This window comes from Scatophagus argus, chromosome 1, assembly GCF_020382885.2.
Source record: "Scatophagus argus isolate fScaArg1 chromosome 1, fScaArg1.pri, whole genome shotgun sequence".
Lineage (NCBI taxonomy): Eukaryota > Metazoa > Chordata > Actinopteri > Scatophagidae > Scatophagus > Scatophagus argus.
The window spans coordinates 7,162,546-7,177,244 of record NC_058493.1 but is presented as its reverse complement, the minus strand read 5'-3'; the positions used below and the strand labels follow the sequence as shown (position 1 = coordinate 7,177,244).

Genomic DNA, 14,699 nt, shown 5'->3' with positions numbered 1-14,699 from the left:
TGACATGTAATACAAAAACAGTTGAACACTCGAGAGGTACAGCGTGCAGGTTTTGTATGAAACTGGAAAAAGGGGTGAAATGGCAGAAAGGCATGTTTCATAAATGAAGACTTACTTTTTACTTAACGTAAACCTCATGTATACTATACCAGATTAATCACTGTAAATACTGCAATGATTTATTTTTACAATCAAGTATTAAAAGTATTTGATTGATAATTCAATGTATTTATGAGGATTTATCAGAAATTGTACAATTGTGGAATGATCATCTCCCACAGGAAAAAAAAAAAACACCAAAAAACAACAACAACAAAAAAAAACATATATACATGCAGTTTGTTTTTACTATCTGCTTCTACCATCCAGCAGGCTGTGGAATGCCTACATTCACTTCAGAGGCTGCGATTGGTGGACAGCAAAGATTTTATCCCCACAGCCAAAAGGGAGGCTGTGGGGATCTCAAATCTCTCAAAGGGAAAAAGGGACCGCTGATAAACCAGTGAGCTCTCTGGGGAATCACACAAATAAATAACAAAGGGCTTCTTCTCTTCAGTTGCTGGAAGGGCTGTCTGAGGACCCTTAAAAAAACTTTATTAGTCACTCTATCTTACATACGTATATATACATACATATTACATAGGCTGCATTTACACCTCATGGCTGTGCAGGCAGCAAAAAAAAATAAAAAGGTAGTTTGCCACTGCTCAGATAATCAGAAAAAAACTCATCTTTGAAAAAAGAATGCAAATTCTTAGGAAAAAAAAATTTTTGTCACTGTTTGATGCGGTTACACACCTGGTCATGTTGAACAAACTTACTGGTAAATAGCTGATTACTGGTGAGACAACACTGACTTCATATGCCATGAATCTGAGCATTGTAGTGTACCATATAAGCCATAGGAACCATATTAAAATGGATTCTTCCTCTACATAGTCCAACAGTTTACAGGGGCTCTCCTCTTCATATCATATCATCTGCAAGAGCCACTGTTGGCAAAAGACCCCCCCCCCCTCCTCCAAACAAAAAACACAAATTAAATTCTTTATTTTAAACGTTGTGGTTAAAACCCATAACGTTTTTTGCTGGTTTCTCAGTTTGCTGGTGATCTCACTCACCCTCTCACCGGCGCTCTGTTTATCCATTGAGTGGATTCCTGTCCTCCACTATTCTTGGGTATTATTTTCACCCGACAGCTATCTCCAAAGGAGCCAACAGAAATTGTCCTTCATCTTCAGGTTTCCATCCTTGGCAATCAAAACAAGTGTCCGCTTAAGCCAAGATCCAGCCAGGTCACTCCCCCGGCTGGCCCAGGAACAGAGTGCCTGCAGCGGGTATTGAGTCTGGCCCAACGTGGAGCTGAGGGACCCCACTAGAGAGTGCTAGCTGCGGCCACGGTGAATCGAGTGTCTGTGGGTCACTCGTGAACATGAAGCACAGCACGTTGTCTTGTAGTAATCGTACACACAGAGGCGAGCCTGGACCACCACATTGCAGTTAAAGTATTTGTCTCTGCAGTTTTCATCTGAAACAAAAGGAAGTGTTGATCTTATATTTCTAAGCTCCAGCAAGTAATAGTTGACCCTATTTGATAGAGAGAGTTGAGAACACATGACAATGTGTTCTCAATGTGTCCCCTCCCCCCGTTGCTTCAAGTGCTACGATTAACTTGAGTTTGGAGTTCAACATCGTGCTAAACACACCATTTCTGTTTCAGGCATTCAGAGATGGCACAGAACATTTCCCTTCTGCTCCAGTGCCTCCCCAGCTGGATGTCACAATAATGACCTTTGTGTTCTGAAATCGTTCTAATAAAATCATTAGGAAAAGTCAACAATAATGCAGCAAACATGTTGGAGGATGACTGACCTATGCGAGGTATGCAGGGCTCTGGGTTGCAGTCCTCCTTCTCTGCAGGTCTTAGCTGCTCGTCGCAGCCTTCACTGGACAGCATGTCGTCAGACAGGCAGCGCACCTCGCGCACACGGAAACCTCCCTCACATGTTTTTGAACACTGGAAGGACAGGAGTCAGCAACAGTAGTCAGTCCAGGATAATAAGACTCCACTCTAAAGTTGGTCTATTGTTGACAATACTGCTACTTTGAAAACACTTTTAATGTTGTGATCTTATTAACTTATAATAACTGAACAACAGATTTTAAATTCTGTACAAAATAAGCATACAATTAAATGCTATACCCTGTTGTGACATATGACTTATCTATTTAGGATTTTGAATGTTTTCTTCAATGGAAGCTGCCCATTGACAGTAGTAGAGAGTACATGCCGTGCTTAGCGGCACCCAAACAGCAGGACAGGAGTTGGTCTCATGTCTTACTCACAGCACTCCAGTCAGTGTGATACCACTTTGCTCCACAGGCCTTGAGGTTGCAGCTCTGCTGGCTGAGGGGCTTCTCCAGAGAGGAACACTCATAGGGTGGCATGACCGTGAATCCTTCCTCTGACTTCATCAGACACACCACTGACCTCTGCTGACTGCCTGTGCCACACTCTGCAGAGCACTGGGTCACATACAATAGCATTGACCATATGGATTCAGTTACACAGTGCACAGTCTGAGGAAAGCAAATGCTAAAAAGGAAAATCCTTTATATTGAGCTATTCAAGAAAATGCCCCCTTAAGCCGAGTGTGACTATATGTCATCTTCATACCTGGCTCCAGGGGCCTGTGAACCACTCGATGCGATTCTCACAAGGACCGTTATTGCAAACCTGAGAGTCTGCGGGCCGCTCGTTGCCACAGCCCTCCAATGGAAGGCTGCTGATGTGGTTGGTCAGGCAGAGGACTCCACGGGTTCGTACACCCATCCCACATTCAGCGGAGCACTGTGGAGTAAACTCTCATTTTATAATGATAACCTGATTTAAGTTGAGCACATGCAGGTCAAATATCATACATATGTCTCCTTCCTCCATGCAGTAACCTACTGATCATTAATCTCCCAGTATTAACTTTTCTCCTCTTTACCACAGCCATCCAATGAAAACAGGAAAAATCTCTCAGTGCCTTTGTTGAGTCTTTTCCAGTTCATTATCCTCTATATTCTGTCATTTCTAATATTCTCTGTCTCTGAAAATCCCCGTTCTTTCTCTCCTTAGCTCTTGTTTTTCTCATTTCCTTTCCTCATCCTCATCAAACACTAACTTGTGTTAGAGAACTAAAGCTTTGCCCAAGCTGTCTTTCAAAACCTATATTAAAAGCTCTGTATATTTTCTAGTTTTCAAAACAGCTGTTGGATGCATGAAGACAGATCTATAAAAAGACTACCACTGTTGTTAGAAATGAAGGAAAGTTGCTATGTCTCCCATTGACTCTAACACTTACCCTATTGCCCCACTCAGTGTAGAACCAGCTCTTGGCACAGGCTCCCATGTCACAGTTCTCTACATCGACGGGCCGCAGATTCATGTTACATTCCTCATCAGGAACAAAGTCTCCTACGTTGCTGACACAGCGTACCTCTCGTGACCTCTGACCCAGCCCACATGGCACTGAGCACTATAAAGAGACACAGGCCACATGGTTCATACTGTACTGTGGCAGTAAACACTGCTGGAGAGACTCGACTGCTTCTTTATATTTTTTTAACGAGTGCACTCTGGTTTATTTAGTGAACTAGTGTATCTACACAAGATCTACTGCGGCATCATCATTCATTTGGAATTGTGTTTTTCCGGCCATCTGATGAATGTTGGAAAATGGAGTATGTGTATTACTAAACAAACAAACAAAAAGGTCCAAGGTCCAAATCACATGCTGGTGCAATCAACTGAGAAAGTTGGTAGCATCAGTGCTACCAGTGGAAAAGTTAATCTGTAGTTCTGTAAGGCTATGTCATTTAAGATGAAGCCGTACACGACATAAACAGGTCACACATACGCACTGCAGTCACACTGTGACAGCTGCCACTTACAGCAGTCCACTCAGAGCGTATCTGCCACTCGCTGCAGATCTTCAGCTGGCAGGTACTGGTGATCTCAGGCCGCTCCAAATCCTGACAACGGCTCGTGTGGACATTGAGGGTGCGGTTGGCGTAAATCTGACGGCACAGGACCTGCCGGTGCTGCATGCCCAGGCCGCAGGTCTTACTGCATTCTGACCACTCACCAATATCCCAGCTGCACAGGTAAAAACAACAAGAGCTTGGTGTTAGGAAGGTATCCCAGCCAGGGTATGTTACATATATTTATGTGCGTATATGATGTACGTTTTGTTGCTTATATTGTGATCTGTTCATACGAAGGTATATCTTGACACCAATGAGAATGAGGCATGGTCTTCTTCACATACGTCAAAACTTCCAAGGACATAAACACAACGCAAATGTTAACGTACACGTAAGGTGAGGTACACTGAGACGGTGTCATCATCACTCCCCTACGCCACTCACAGAGCGAGCTGAGCACCCGGCATGTTGTTTGTTGTTTTTCAAACTAGTGAGGGCAGATGCCATCATTTGATATTAGCAATCTGAAAAATTAAATATGTCTTGAGGATAAACCATTCTTCTCATTGTCAAGAAAGGAACCACGCTGCATTTACAGCAGTTCAGATTCCTGATCTGATATGACTATACATATTTAAAGATCTTCTTAAAATAACTTTCAGAAGTGTATAGCGCATAGCAGCAGTGTGTGCTCTTCAGTCAAGTTTGTTTCTGAGTGGAAAGCCTGTAAATTTAGCAGTATTCAGCAGTGTACAGAGATGTGGAAACAGAGGAGTGTGCTCTCTCACAAGGCTGGACAGGGCTGCAGGTTGCAGGCCTCTTCCTGTGGTGTCGGCCTGCTGCTGCTGTCACAAAGAGCATCTGATACCTGGACATGGTTCAGCCGGGAGACACAGTGAAAGATGGAGTATCTGAATCCTAAAAAGCACACACCAGAGATATTAAATTTAAGCACTGAATCCTATATTTGAAACATAAGAAAATATAATAAACAGTTTATAGTTCCAGGTCAAAGTCAAGGAGTCTTTATTGTCATTACAGCTATGGATGCATAGTACATAAAGTAATGAAACAATGTTCCTCCAGGATGCTACATGGTGCTACATAAAAGGAGTACACACAGTGAGTATGAAATATATATTTCACAATAACTTCTTTATTGACCTGGGGGCAGCCATGGCCCAGAGGTTGGAGAAGAGGCTTCTGACCAGAGGGTCGTCCATTTGATTCCCTGGACCGGTAGGAAAAACTGGATTGGTGGGGGGTGAATAATCAAAGCTCTCCCCATCCATTATGAATGGCTCACATGCCCTTGAGCAAGGCACCTAAGCTCCTAACTGCTCCCTGGGCACCTGACATGGCAGCCCACTGCTCCTGTGTGTGTGTGTTCACTGCATGTAATTTGCTGGGTGTTGCATGTGTGTTCAACCACGTTAAATGCAGAGGAAAAATTCAGTGTATGTAAAAATATGCTGCCAATAAAGATGATTCTTTTTCTTCGTATCTTCCAACTATCAACTAATCAAGAAATTCTTATCATTTAACACAGAAACTGTTCAAGACAAATATCAAAATGACCTTATGGAAAACATCCGGAAATTTTAACGTAGTACTTCTGGTTGCATTCATTTTTGATAATCTTAAACTCTGAGCTTAATTTCCTTTGAACTCAGATCACTCTGTACAGCTACATTAGAAAGCTAAAACACAAATACTCTGACTAACCTTTACCACAGGAGACGCTGCACTCTGTTGCACCACCCAGTTTCCAGTTGTACTCTCTCACACGTCTGGGTGGCTGGACGACGGGGACCTGGTTGTCGGGGAGATGAGGAAGGTCCCTCCCACCACCTGCTGGACTGAAGTTTTCCTGGTGAGTGTTGCTGTGATGGTCATATCCACCCTGTCCATTCACAGTGTTTCCTAAGACATGGACACGTGACACATAGAGGCAACATTGGTGAATGGACTGTCGGTTCATTATTTTCACAGTTAGTGGCTTTACTAAGAGAATGTATTAAACAATCACACAAAGCTATGGTAATAAACAGTTATTGGGGTACAAGGTGGGTCTCACTTTTACCTTCTTGCTGAGGGCCAACCGGTTTCTCAGAGGGGAGAATGTATTCATAGTGAACACCAGGATTTGGCTGCTGAAAGATCATCTGAGGCAAAGTGGACAGTAACAATCACAAAATAATCATCTTCAACTTCAAATATTTGAAAAATGTCTTTGAAAAATGTAATGCCTGCTCTGAAATGTGATTATAAAATGGTGAACTATAGTTTTGACAGTATGAAGCAAAGATGCAGAGTCACCACTGTAACTATCTGCACGTTCAAGTTGATTTGCTACTTACATAAACGTCCAGAATCTCATTGGTGGGTCCTTCAGCGAGGAAGGACTCTCCGGCTGTGCTACTAATTTCGTTTGGTCGACGGTAGATGAACATGGTCCCCCCTCCCTCATACTTTCCTGGGCGGTCAATAGCCCAGTTTCCATTAATGATGGATCGTCCTGATCGGCTTCGGAGAGCTGGGAGAGACACAGAGAACAACCACACAATCAGCTAAAAGCTCTGAGCTCAAACGTAAAGGAAAATGCTGCCACAACCTCTTCCACATGATTATTGTTTAAAGCACAAGCGTTTAAGCATAATGAGAACTGTAGTATACTGACACAGACTTCCTCCACCAAAAAAAAGGAGTTGTAGCGGATGGCACGAATGTCCTCACATGCACTTTCAAAGAAATGTCTTTTATAAGCGTGACAATCTGTTTGTGCTGGCAGATCTTTCATGCAAATCCTGTAAGAAAATCTCCCAAGATCTTTTCCACTGATTTCATGGATTAAGTATAAGAGGCCATTAGAAACACATTAGAAGTGTAACATTAGACATGCTTGTAAAAGACTGTTTGGACAAGTAAAAGCACATTAGAGATGCGCAGTGTAGAACAGAGGCCTATTGAGGGAAAAGCAGGGACATGGTGAGGCTACAGTAGGTGGCTCCTCATAGACTCCTGTCCTTGTCTCACATTCTTGTTTGCATTTTAAAACCTCTACTTTATTTTTATACTTCTTCATCAATTCAGCAACAGCAATTCGAAACAGCATTTTATTATGATTCCCGTTTGCTTAACCCACAAGCATTTTTCACAGTTTCTTACGTTGTGAAAGCGAACGGAGCCGTTGTCTATGGATGATTTTTGCTTTTTCTTACAGTGATGCCAACAGTGCAGTATGTGTAATGCGTGAGAGTGACTGTATGCTGCAGAGGGTGCATGTGCAAGTGTGAATGCATGTGTGTATGGCTGTGGACTTGTGTGTACAAAAATGGTCAGTTCAAATTAAAGAAAGCAGAGCATACTTGGCAAGGTCCAAGCAGTTGGGATTGAAAAGTAGCCACTGAATCCATCCTCAGTATGTTCCTAGTTCTTTTTTTACACAGTGGCGAAATTCCTTGCCTTAATTAAAAAGGATGGTGAGGCTTTAGGGGTAAGATCCTCTAATGAAAGCATGTTTATGCACTCTCCTCAGCTGTAGGAGGGGGGTGGGGGTGGATCAGGCTTGTTCTCCTCTTCCTCCAAACATACTGCTAAGTTGGGGCATGGCTCTCATTAAACAATGTCTGACATTCCAGTAGTCACTTCTGAAAATAACCCACCACTCTGTCCATCTTTTGCACCTCTATAAAGATGCCAATTATCTGTGTAGTGTGTTTCACTCAGAGGCTCCAGTTAAATGAAAGGCTGCAGGTGGTGGGTGGTAATATAGGCTGCACTCTGGAGAAATCATGAAAAAGTGACACCAGCCCCACTGGTTGATCTGCCTTTTCAGCCAAATCTAATTAATTTTACAAGCAGCTGGTGCCTGCACAGCTGGAGTTAATAGAATTGTCAAATGTCAGCTTATCAAATGACAAACATTTCTTACATTAATCATTAAATTATTTCTACAATGACTTTCCATATACTTTTTTGAATAGGGGATGAAGATTTCCATTTCTACCCTGTGTGTTTTGAGCTGAAGTGAAGGCAGAGGTCTGTGGCAGCCTGCAGCCGATTAAACTGTAAACCTGGCTGGAAAATGGAACTCTCTATTTAAGACAGCTAAAGGAACGCAAGTGCTCCAGAAAATGCTCCAGTGCCTATACATAAAAAGTTCAAGTATAAAAGTAACCACTGGAGGGATTACATATCTCCTCTGGCATGGGAATGCTTTAAGTCATGGATGGATGGATGGATGGATGGATGGATGGATGGATGGATGGAGGGATGGAGGGATGGAAGTAACCCAGATTCAGAGCAGAAGATGAAAGCGGGACACCAGTCAATGTTAATGCCTCAATGATTAGGACTTCCCCACATGTAGATATTTCTGGCAAACTCATTTAAAAAAACCAAGACCCTGATATCTAATGAAATTTTCCACAGATGTAGATAATGTAGATAAAAAAATTCTCACATGAAATGCAAAATATGTACAACACTGACATTCCCCCCCAGAAGAGAACACCAAGCTCAGCACAGCAGGGAAAGGGGAGTGACAATGATTACTTCCCTCCTTGGACAGGTAGACTCAAGAGCCTGTTGGGGTGGAGGTGTGGCAGTTAAAATGCTATATGAACAGCAGGAGCAGGAGTGGCAGTACAAGCAGCATGTGATGATGTACTTTTCAGATGAGGTGACAGCAGACATGGAAACATACACCAAGATAACGAAAAGAGTGTGAGCTGGTGTCATAGTGACAAGTGCTGTTTCCCCACCTAGGTAGTTTCTGCTCTTCACCATTTCTGTGATGTTGATCTTGGTGGCTCCCTCTGGAATCTCCACTATCTTGTGGTAGCCGATCTTGGTCAAACTGTGTTTAAACACTCCAGAGATCAGCCTGCAGGTTGTGTTGTCACCTCCACACACGCCACACTTGTCCATCACTTTTCCTGATCCGAGATAGTCATCGCAGCCTAGGCTCTGTGAGGCAGAGGAGGAAAGGGAGTTTGAATGAAGTGCGGAGGGCCAAGCATTACAGAGTGAAACACCTGTAGCTCAAGAGTCAAAACACGTAGTAAAAGTGTTCAGTAAAACAGTTGCTTTGGGTTACCTGAGAGTGTGCAAGTACATTAAGTATTCTTGGTGAAATAAAAAAGCTTATTATGCATAAAAGATTTTTTTTACAAAGCTGAACCAAGTCAAACCATAAACTCACCATTAACAACAATACTAGAGTATCCAGTTAGCAAAGAGCTTGTTACTTTACAGAAGGCACCATTTTGACTGGACTGTCTTTGTCTGTCATCTCAGAATTTCCTTCCCTAAATCTACATGCTGTGAGTTTTCTGTGTCATATTGGTGGTAATGATTTACACATGGGCACAGTAAAAATAGAACAGTTAACATCAGCAGTCCATAAATTCACTCAAACCAGTAGTAAAAGTAACTCACTGTGCAAACAGGTGGTGGAGAAGCCAAAACTGGTCCCAGTGAGCCTCTGTAGACTAAGACGCACTGTGATATGGCTATGGCTATTGCAGTGTCAGTGTCAGTTCCAAACACACCACAGAAACCAACAGAGTGGGCATCGTGTGTGTATGTGTGGAGGGGGGCTTTCTGGGATTGGACAGCAGCCAGACTGCCAGCTTTCTAGTCAGTTTGCACCTCTCTCTTGGCTTCCATGTGGACTCCCTGATTGAAGCCTCTTGCTCTGTCTTCTAATGCAAACATATTTCCCCTAGAGCAAATTCATGAACTGCATCTCAGTATTCATAAATAAACACAACAACTTCCTCAACTACCAATATGCGACATCTGAGCTTTACATGTGGTCATGAGGTGCCAAACCAAACTCTAAAGATGAATGACATTAACAAACCTAAGTGTAAGTGTACCATAAGTCACAAAAATGTGGTCATCTTCACAGTTTTAGCTTGACTGAAGCAGCCATCAGTGCTGTACATCAGTGGAAACACAGATAGAGGCAAAGAGTGGGCAAGGAGGTGGAGAAAACTAAAGGAAAGGGACAAGAAGCAGTATAAAAGGAGGTATAGCAGGAAAGATGGAAGGAAAAACGATGGCCAGGGGTGGAGTGAGGTAGTTAGGGTGAACTCAGGAGGAGAGTCTGGCTCTCCCTCTCTCCCACCCATAGCAGCTCACTCAGATCTGGGCCAAAACACCACCTGGGCCAAAACAAACATGGAATGCCTCCTTCCACACAGGAAATAAGTGATGAGAGAAAAGAACAGCAAACTATGAGCACTGAAAAAAAATAAAAGTTCCAAACGCTTCTGTGGTCAGTGTGGAATTATGCTGCAGTTCAGCATGGGGCTGGATAGAGACGGGATAAAAATCATTAAGTATAATACGATAACATTCACGAAAAAGCTGCAGTGTTTCATGACCTCACTCTCTCAGTGAATATAGAACAACTCGGAATACTATTGGTTAGAAGTAACAGGAATACATTATGCATAGTAATACACATTTTGGGACATTTTAACCAGCTTCAGAAAGTCCACCATGGAAAACACGAAAAAATGCAGTCAAGGACGATTAGTGACAGGACTATCTCCTCCAAGGCTCCATTTTCACCATAAATCCCTTCTCACAAAAACAACACAATTATAGCAGCTAGGCAGACTTTGCCTGAAAAGGGGAAAATTGTTCCTCTCATAAAACAGATGCTGACATGGCGAGAGGTTATCTGTGGCCATTTAGATGGGAAAATGCCTGCAACAAAACATTTTAACTCAGCAGTGGAGAATAAGCAGTGACATTTACAGACCCAAAACCTGAACTGCCAATGATATATCATGTGACTGTGGACTTAAAAACACACACAGTTTTTGTTCTTCTGATATGGGTAGAGTCAAGAGGTTTTACGCCTACGCAGGACGCATTAGAGAGTTATGGGACCACTTGATATCTAGTGAGCTGGACAGTTGAACCATTAAAATCACTAAACTGTCAAGACAAACCTTTCAGCCTTGCAGTAGTATGCTGCACGTAACACTAACATCCTAATCTGTCCCTGAATAATCCCCTAAATAGTCGCATATGTCCCCCTGGCTGCCTCTGACAAATGTGACCTTAACTGTGAACCCGTCAAAACGAGGTGTTGCTGTTGTCAGGACACATGAACGCAGCCACAGCTTGGCAAAAGCGTCATTACCTCTTCCCAGCAGAACTCAAACAGAAATCTCCTTGTGGTTGATTTGGAGTCTTGGTTTATTGAATGCTTTTTCACCTTCTCTCTGTGGGTGGCTTGTGCCATCTGGTGAGGGAAATGGCCCCGAATTCAGCGGAATTACAACAAATTTTTAAAATGTCACCAAAGCGATCCTTCATCTGGAAATGGTTACATGTGTCAGGGCCGTAGAGTCGACTCCCAGTTGACTTGTGAACACTAAAAACATAATAAAAACACAGTCTTAAAGTAACTCCTGATGGTACTGTCCCATGAGTTGCAGCTGGGTGGAACTCCTCATATTGCAGTTTTAGGAACGAGCCGAACTCTCACACGGCCAACAGCACTTGTCATTGGGGATTTCTTCTACTCCCGGAAAACACAACATGACATTTAGAATTAGACACAGACTTCCTGAGAGGTGAGTTTTAGTCTCTATCTTGCTGAACTGCAAATTTACCCCTATGCAGTATGATTATATGTCAATCATGGAAGCCCTTCCACTCACTTTAACGCAGTTTAATGTTTGAATACTGAAATTAGACTTGGGCAGTGACTAAACCTTGGGGTCTTGACCCCCACTGTTGACCCACAGAGGTCAGCATTGTGGTTATTGTGACCACCAAGTGAACTGTGAACTTTGCATTGAAGGATAAATTTTGACTGTACCACGTTAAATGAGAGTGCTTGGTCTTCAAATGAATTAAAACAACTCATTTAAACTGATTTCTGGGGTCATGTGAAATTGGGGACCTTAAAAAAAAGAAGGAATGGGCTTTCACTTGTACTTTGCTAAACTGCTTCAACCCAAGACTGTCTGAGGACATGGTATTTTTAGGATAAGTTTTGTCACTCACAAATGCTTCCATTTGGCATGTGAGTGATAGTACATACTATGAAAGGAGAAGGAGAAATATAAAATAATATTAGTACACAAAGGCAGGAATAAATTATTTGTGGCCACTTGGGGGCAACAGAAACGAGCTATAAATGCAACAAATACTTTAGCAAACACTTGCCTGTTCACACATTTAACAGACTGAGCAAGTATTCACCTGGAGTCTGAAGAGTTGAGGGGAACTGCAGAGAAAGGACTAACTGAGTGTTTGTTCATCACTATGAAGTACACCGTTTACCTCTAACAATTTCAAGCAGCTATATAGATCTTATACTTAATAATGAATTTTACATTGTATCACAAAAATAAGTGATGATTTGCACAGGCCTCTTGTTCTCTCTGTTAGAGTGTAACTGTATAAATGACTCCCAATTTGGTGTTTCACTTGCATGTGTAAAGAGGTGTCTCTTCCATAAGAAAAAGGTTTAGACACAGTGAGTAACTGTCCAAACCAATGTCAGAGAGTTTGAGGGAAAGAGTGGCAAATATCCGACATCATTCCTTCACACTTAACGTGCACAGTGTCAACAAGTACAGTTGCATAGACATTAATCCTCTTCCTGACAGCTCTGGCATAATGTTACAGTTGCCTTGCAATAAGAGCGCTTTTATCGGTGTAGGAGGCCTGATTTGTGGCTCTACGCTCGAAATGCGAATAAGAACAAAAGCTACAGCTCAGAATAATACCAAGCTTAAATCAACAGCAGTGGTAGATGTAACATGTAGGCGTGTGACTCCTCTCTATTGTAGCAAATGAAGTTTGAAATGCAGTGGAAAATAGTCTCAACTTGGTGCTGGAATGTCGCAGAGAAAGAGTTTATGAGTGTGTTTGTGTACCTTAGATGAACTCTGTTAGTTTTGCTGTGGCTCAGATGTTTTGTGAGGTTTTCACCCTTTACCGGGTGAAGTAGGATGTCAATGGGCATCACTGCTCCCTTGCCACACTGGCCTGAATCATAAATGAAGATATTTGACACAGTTTATCCTGTGAAAGATGTGATATTTTATTCAGAACGGGTATTTATGCGGCATCATTAAAATGATTTTAGTGTCTCAGATTTCATCAGTACCAGACTGAAAAACAGACTAAACAGTCTAGTGTTTTCCTGAAACAGAGCTGCAAAGCATATCAGAGAGAGAGTGGGGGATAGAGAGAGAGACAAGAGAGAGATTGCAATGTGAAGCAACCACTTTCTGTATCAGCATCTAAAAACACTGTCAGTCAGTGTATAGGGTGCTTTGACAGAATAATCTGTGAGTGAAAGACACAACAAGACCCAGGCTGACAGACTGACACTGGCAGATGCTTCTGGCTGCAAAGAGCTATGCTACCTCTGCAGCATTCAAATTTGTGCAGCCATGTTGGGCCATATAAACATTTCACACCAACTACAACCTAAGCGGTGCACATTACATACTGCACAAGGTGCAACCTCTATCTGTCTGTCCTCTTCACAATTTATCAAACTGTCTGTGTGATGCATTTTAGTAAGTTATAATCATCAACATTACATTTCATCTGCAGCTTAGAGTTTCAAAATATTAAAACCCTAAATATTTTTTGTTAAATACTAACAGTCCAAAGAGAATAACACATAGTAAATCATGTGTCTCATATCCAAATGAGTTTGTCCTCACCAATGGCTAACACTCTAGGTCAGTACACTACTGTTTGCACCAAGGATTTCAACAAAATATAAGTGCAGGCTTTAACACAACAGCCCTTCATAGCAGTTTCAGATAAGAATTCTCAGGCCTGACAGACCTACCTGAACAACAAATATAGTTACATGCTGGCTTGTGCAAATGATAAAGAGGGTAATGAAATGGAGAAGGTTATGACTAAAAGGATGTTTTCTTTGCCTGGAGATGGTGTAATGGTTACCCCCCCCACCCCCCACCCCAATTCCAAGCCTGAATCCACATGAATCCATGCTGGCTGAGGCTCGGATCCCACCAGAACCTTCTAACCTGTGTCTTGGCAGTTTTCCTCTCAGCTTTCTAACTGACTACAAAGAGCAAAACAAATGCGGACTGCTGTCTCCCTCAAAATGTGTTTTCACTATCAAATTTACCAGACCCATTACATTTTTCTTAAGAAAATAACCATATAAGTTCCATTACAATATTGAGGACTTTACCTCATTCATGTCAACAGACAGTGTGCTTCCTGCCAGGCACAGCTGGTGGCACAGCTCCCCACTGTAAACCTCTGGGAATAAAGGCATGCTAGGATCTGTGTTCCTACTGTAGAAATCCATCCTGGAATGTAAAGCAGTGTAGGATCTAAAAAATATTTATGCGCATAGGGTTAAAGGGGGTTGTTTGCTGAATACATTGGATGTATCTGTAGCTCCTCACATGTAGACAGGCTGTAATGTTCATTGGCAAATGGTCAATGAAGTTATCGTTATTTGGTCAGCTGCGGCACACCAGCTCATCTGGAAATGCAATATATCTAACTCGTCTTGTAGGCTGAGAATGCAGAGGCAACATCATCCTATAGACAAAAAATTTATAGCAGAAGTGACTTCAAGACAGGAGGCTTTGTGTGGAAATGCAATTACTAAGATCATATAAACATCTCATAAAAAATAAGATATGATTAATTAAAGCTTTAAAATGAGGTTAAACTTGGGATGAAATAAG

General features: G+C 42.2%; 1 protein-coding gene across 4 annotated transcripts in view; it reads right to left on the bottom strand.

Annotated features, from left to right (window-relative positions):
- Positions 1-466: 466 nt before the first annotated feature.
- The window catches only part of LOC124070954 (thrombospondin type-1 domain-containing protein 4-like), a 37,879-nt gene continuing 23,646 nt past the window's right edge, over positions 467-14,699 (bottom strand). For all 4 annotated transcript variants that reach the window (XM_046411370.1, XM_046411447.1, XM_046411517.1 and 1 more), the window contains 11 exons: positions 8,739-8,943; positions 6,333-6,508; positions 6,056-6,137; positions 5,698-5,895; positions 4,761-4,890; positions 3,940-4,144; positions 3,351-3,524; positions 2,678-2,851; positions 2,347-2,526; positions 1,873-2,017; positions 467-1,528 (listed from right to left, as the gene is read on the bottom strand). In XM_046411370.1, the coding sequence (XP_046267326.1) occupies positions 1,386-1,528; positions 1,873-2,017; positions 2,347-2,526; positions 2,678-2,851; positions 3,351-3,524; positions 3,940-4,144; positions 4,761-4,890; positions 5,698-5,895; positions 6,056-6,137; positions 6,333-6,508; positions 8,739-8,943 (1,812 nt within the window). In that variant the 3' untranslated portion in view covers positions 467-1,385. The remainder of the gene's footprint in view (positions 1,529-1,872; positions 2,018-2,346; positions 2,527-2,677; positions 2,852-3,350; positions 3,525-3,939; positions 4,145-4,760; positions 4,891-5,697; positions 5,896-6,055; positions 6,138-6,332; positions 6,509-8,738; positions 8,944-14,699) is intronic.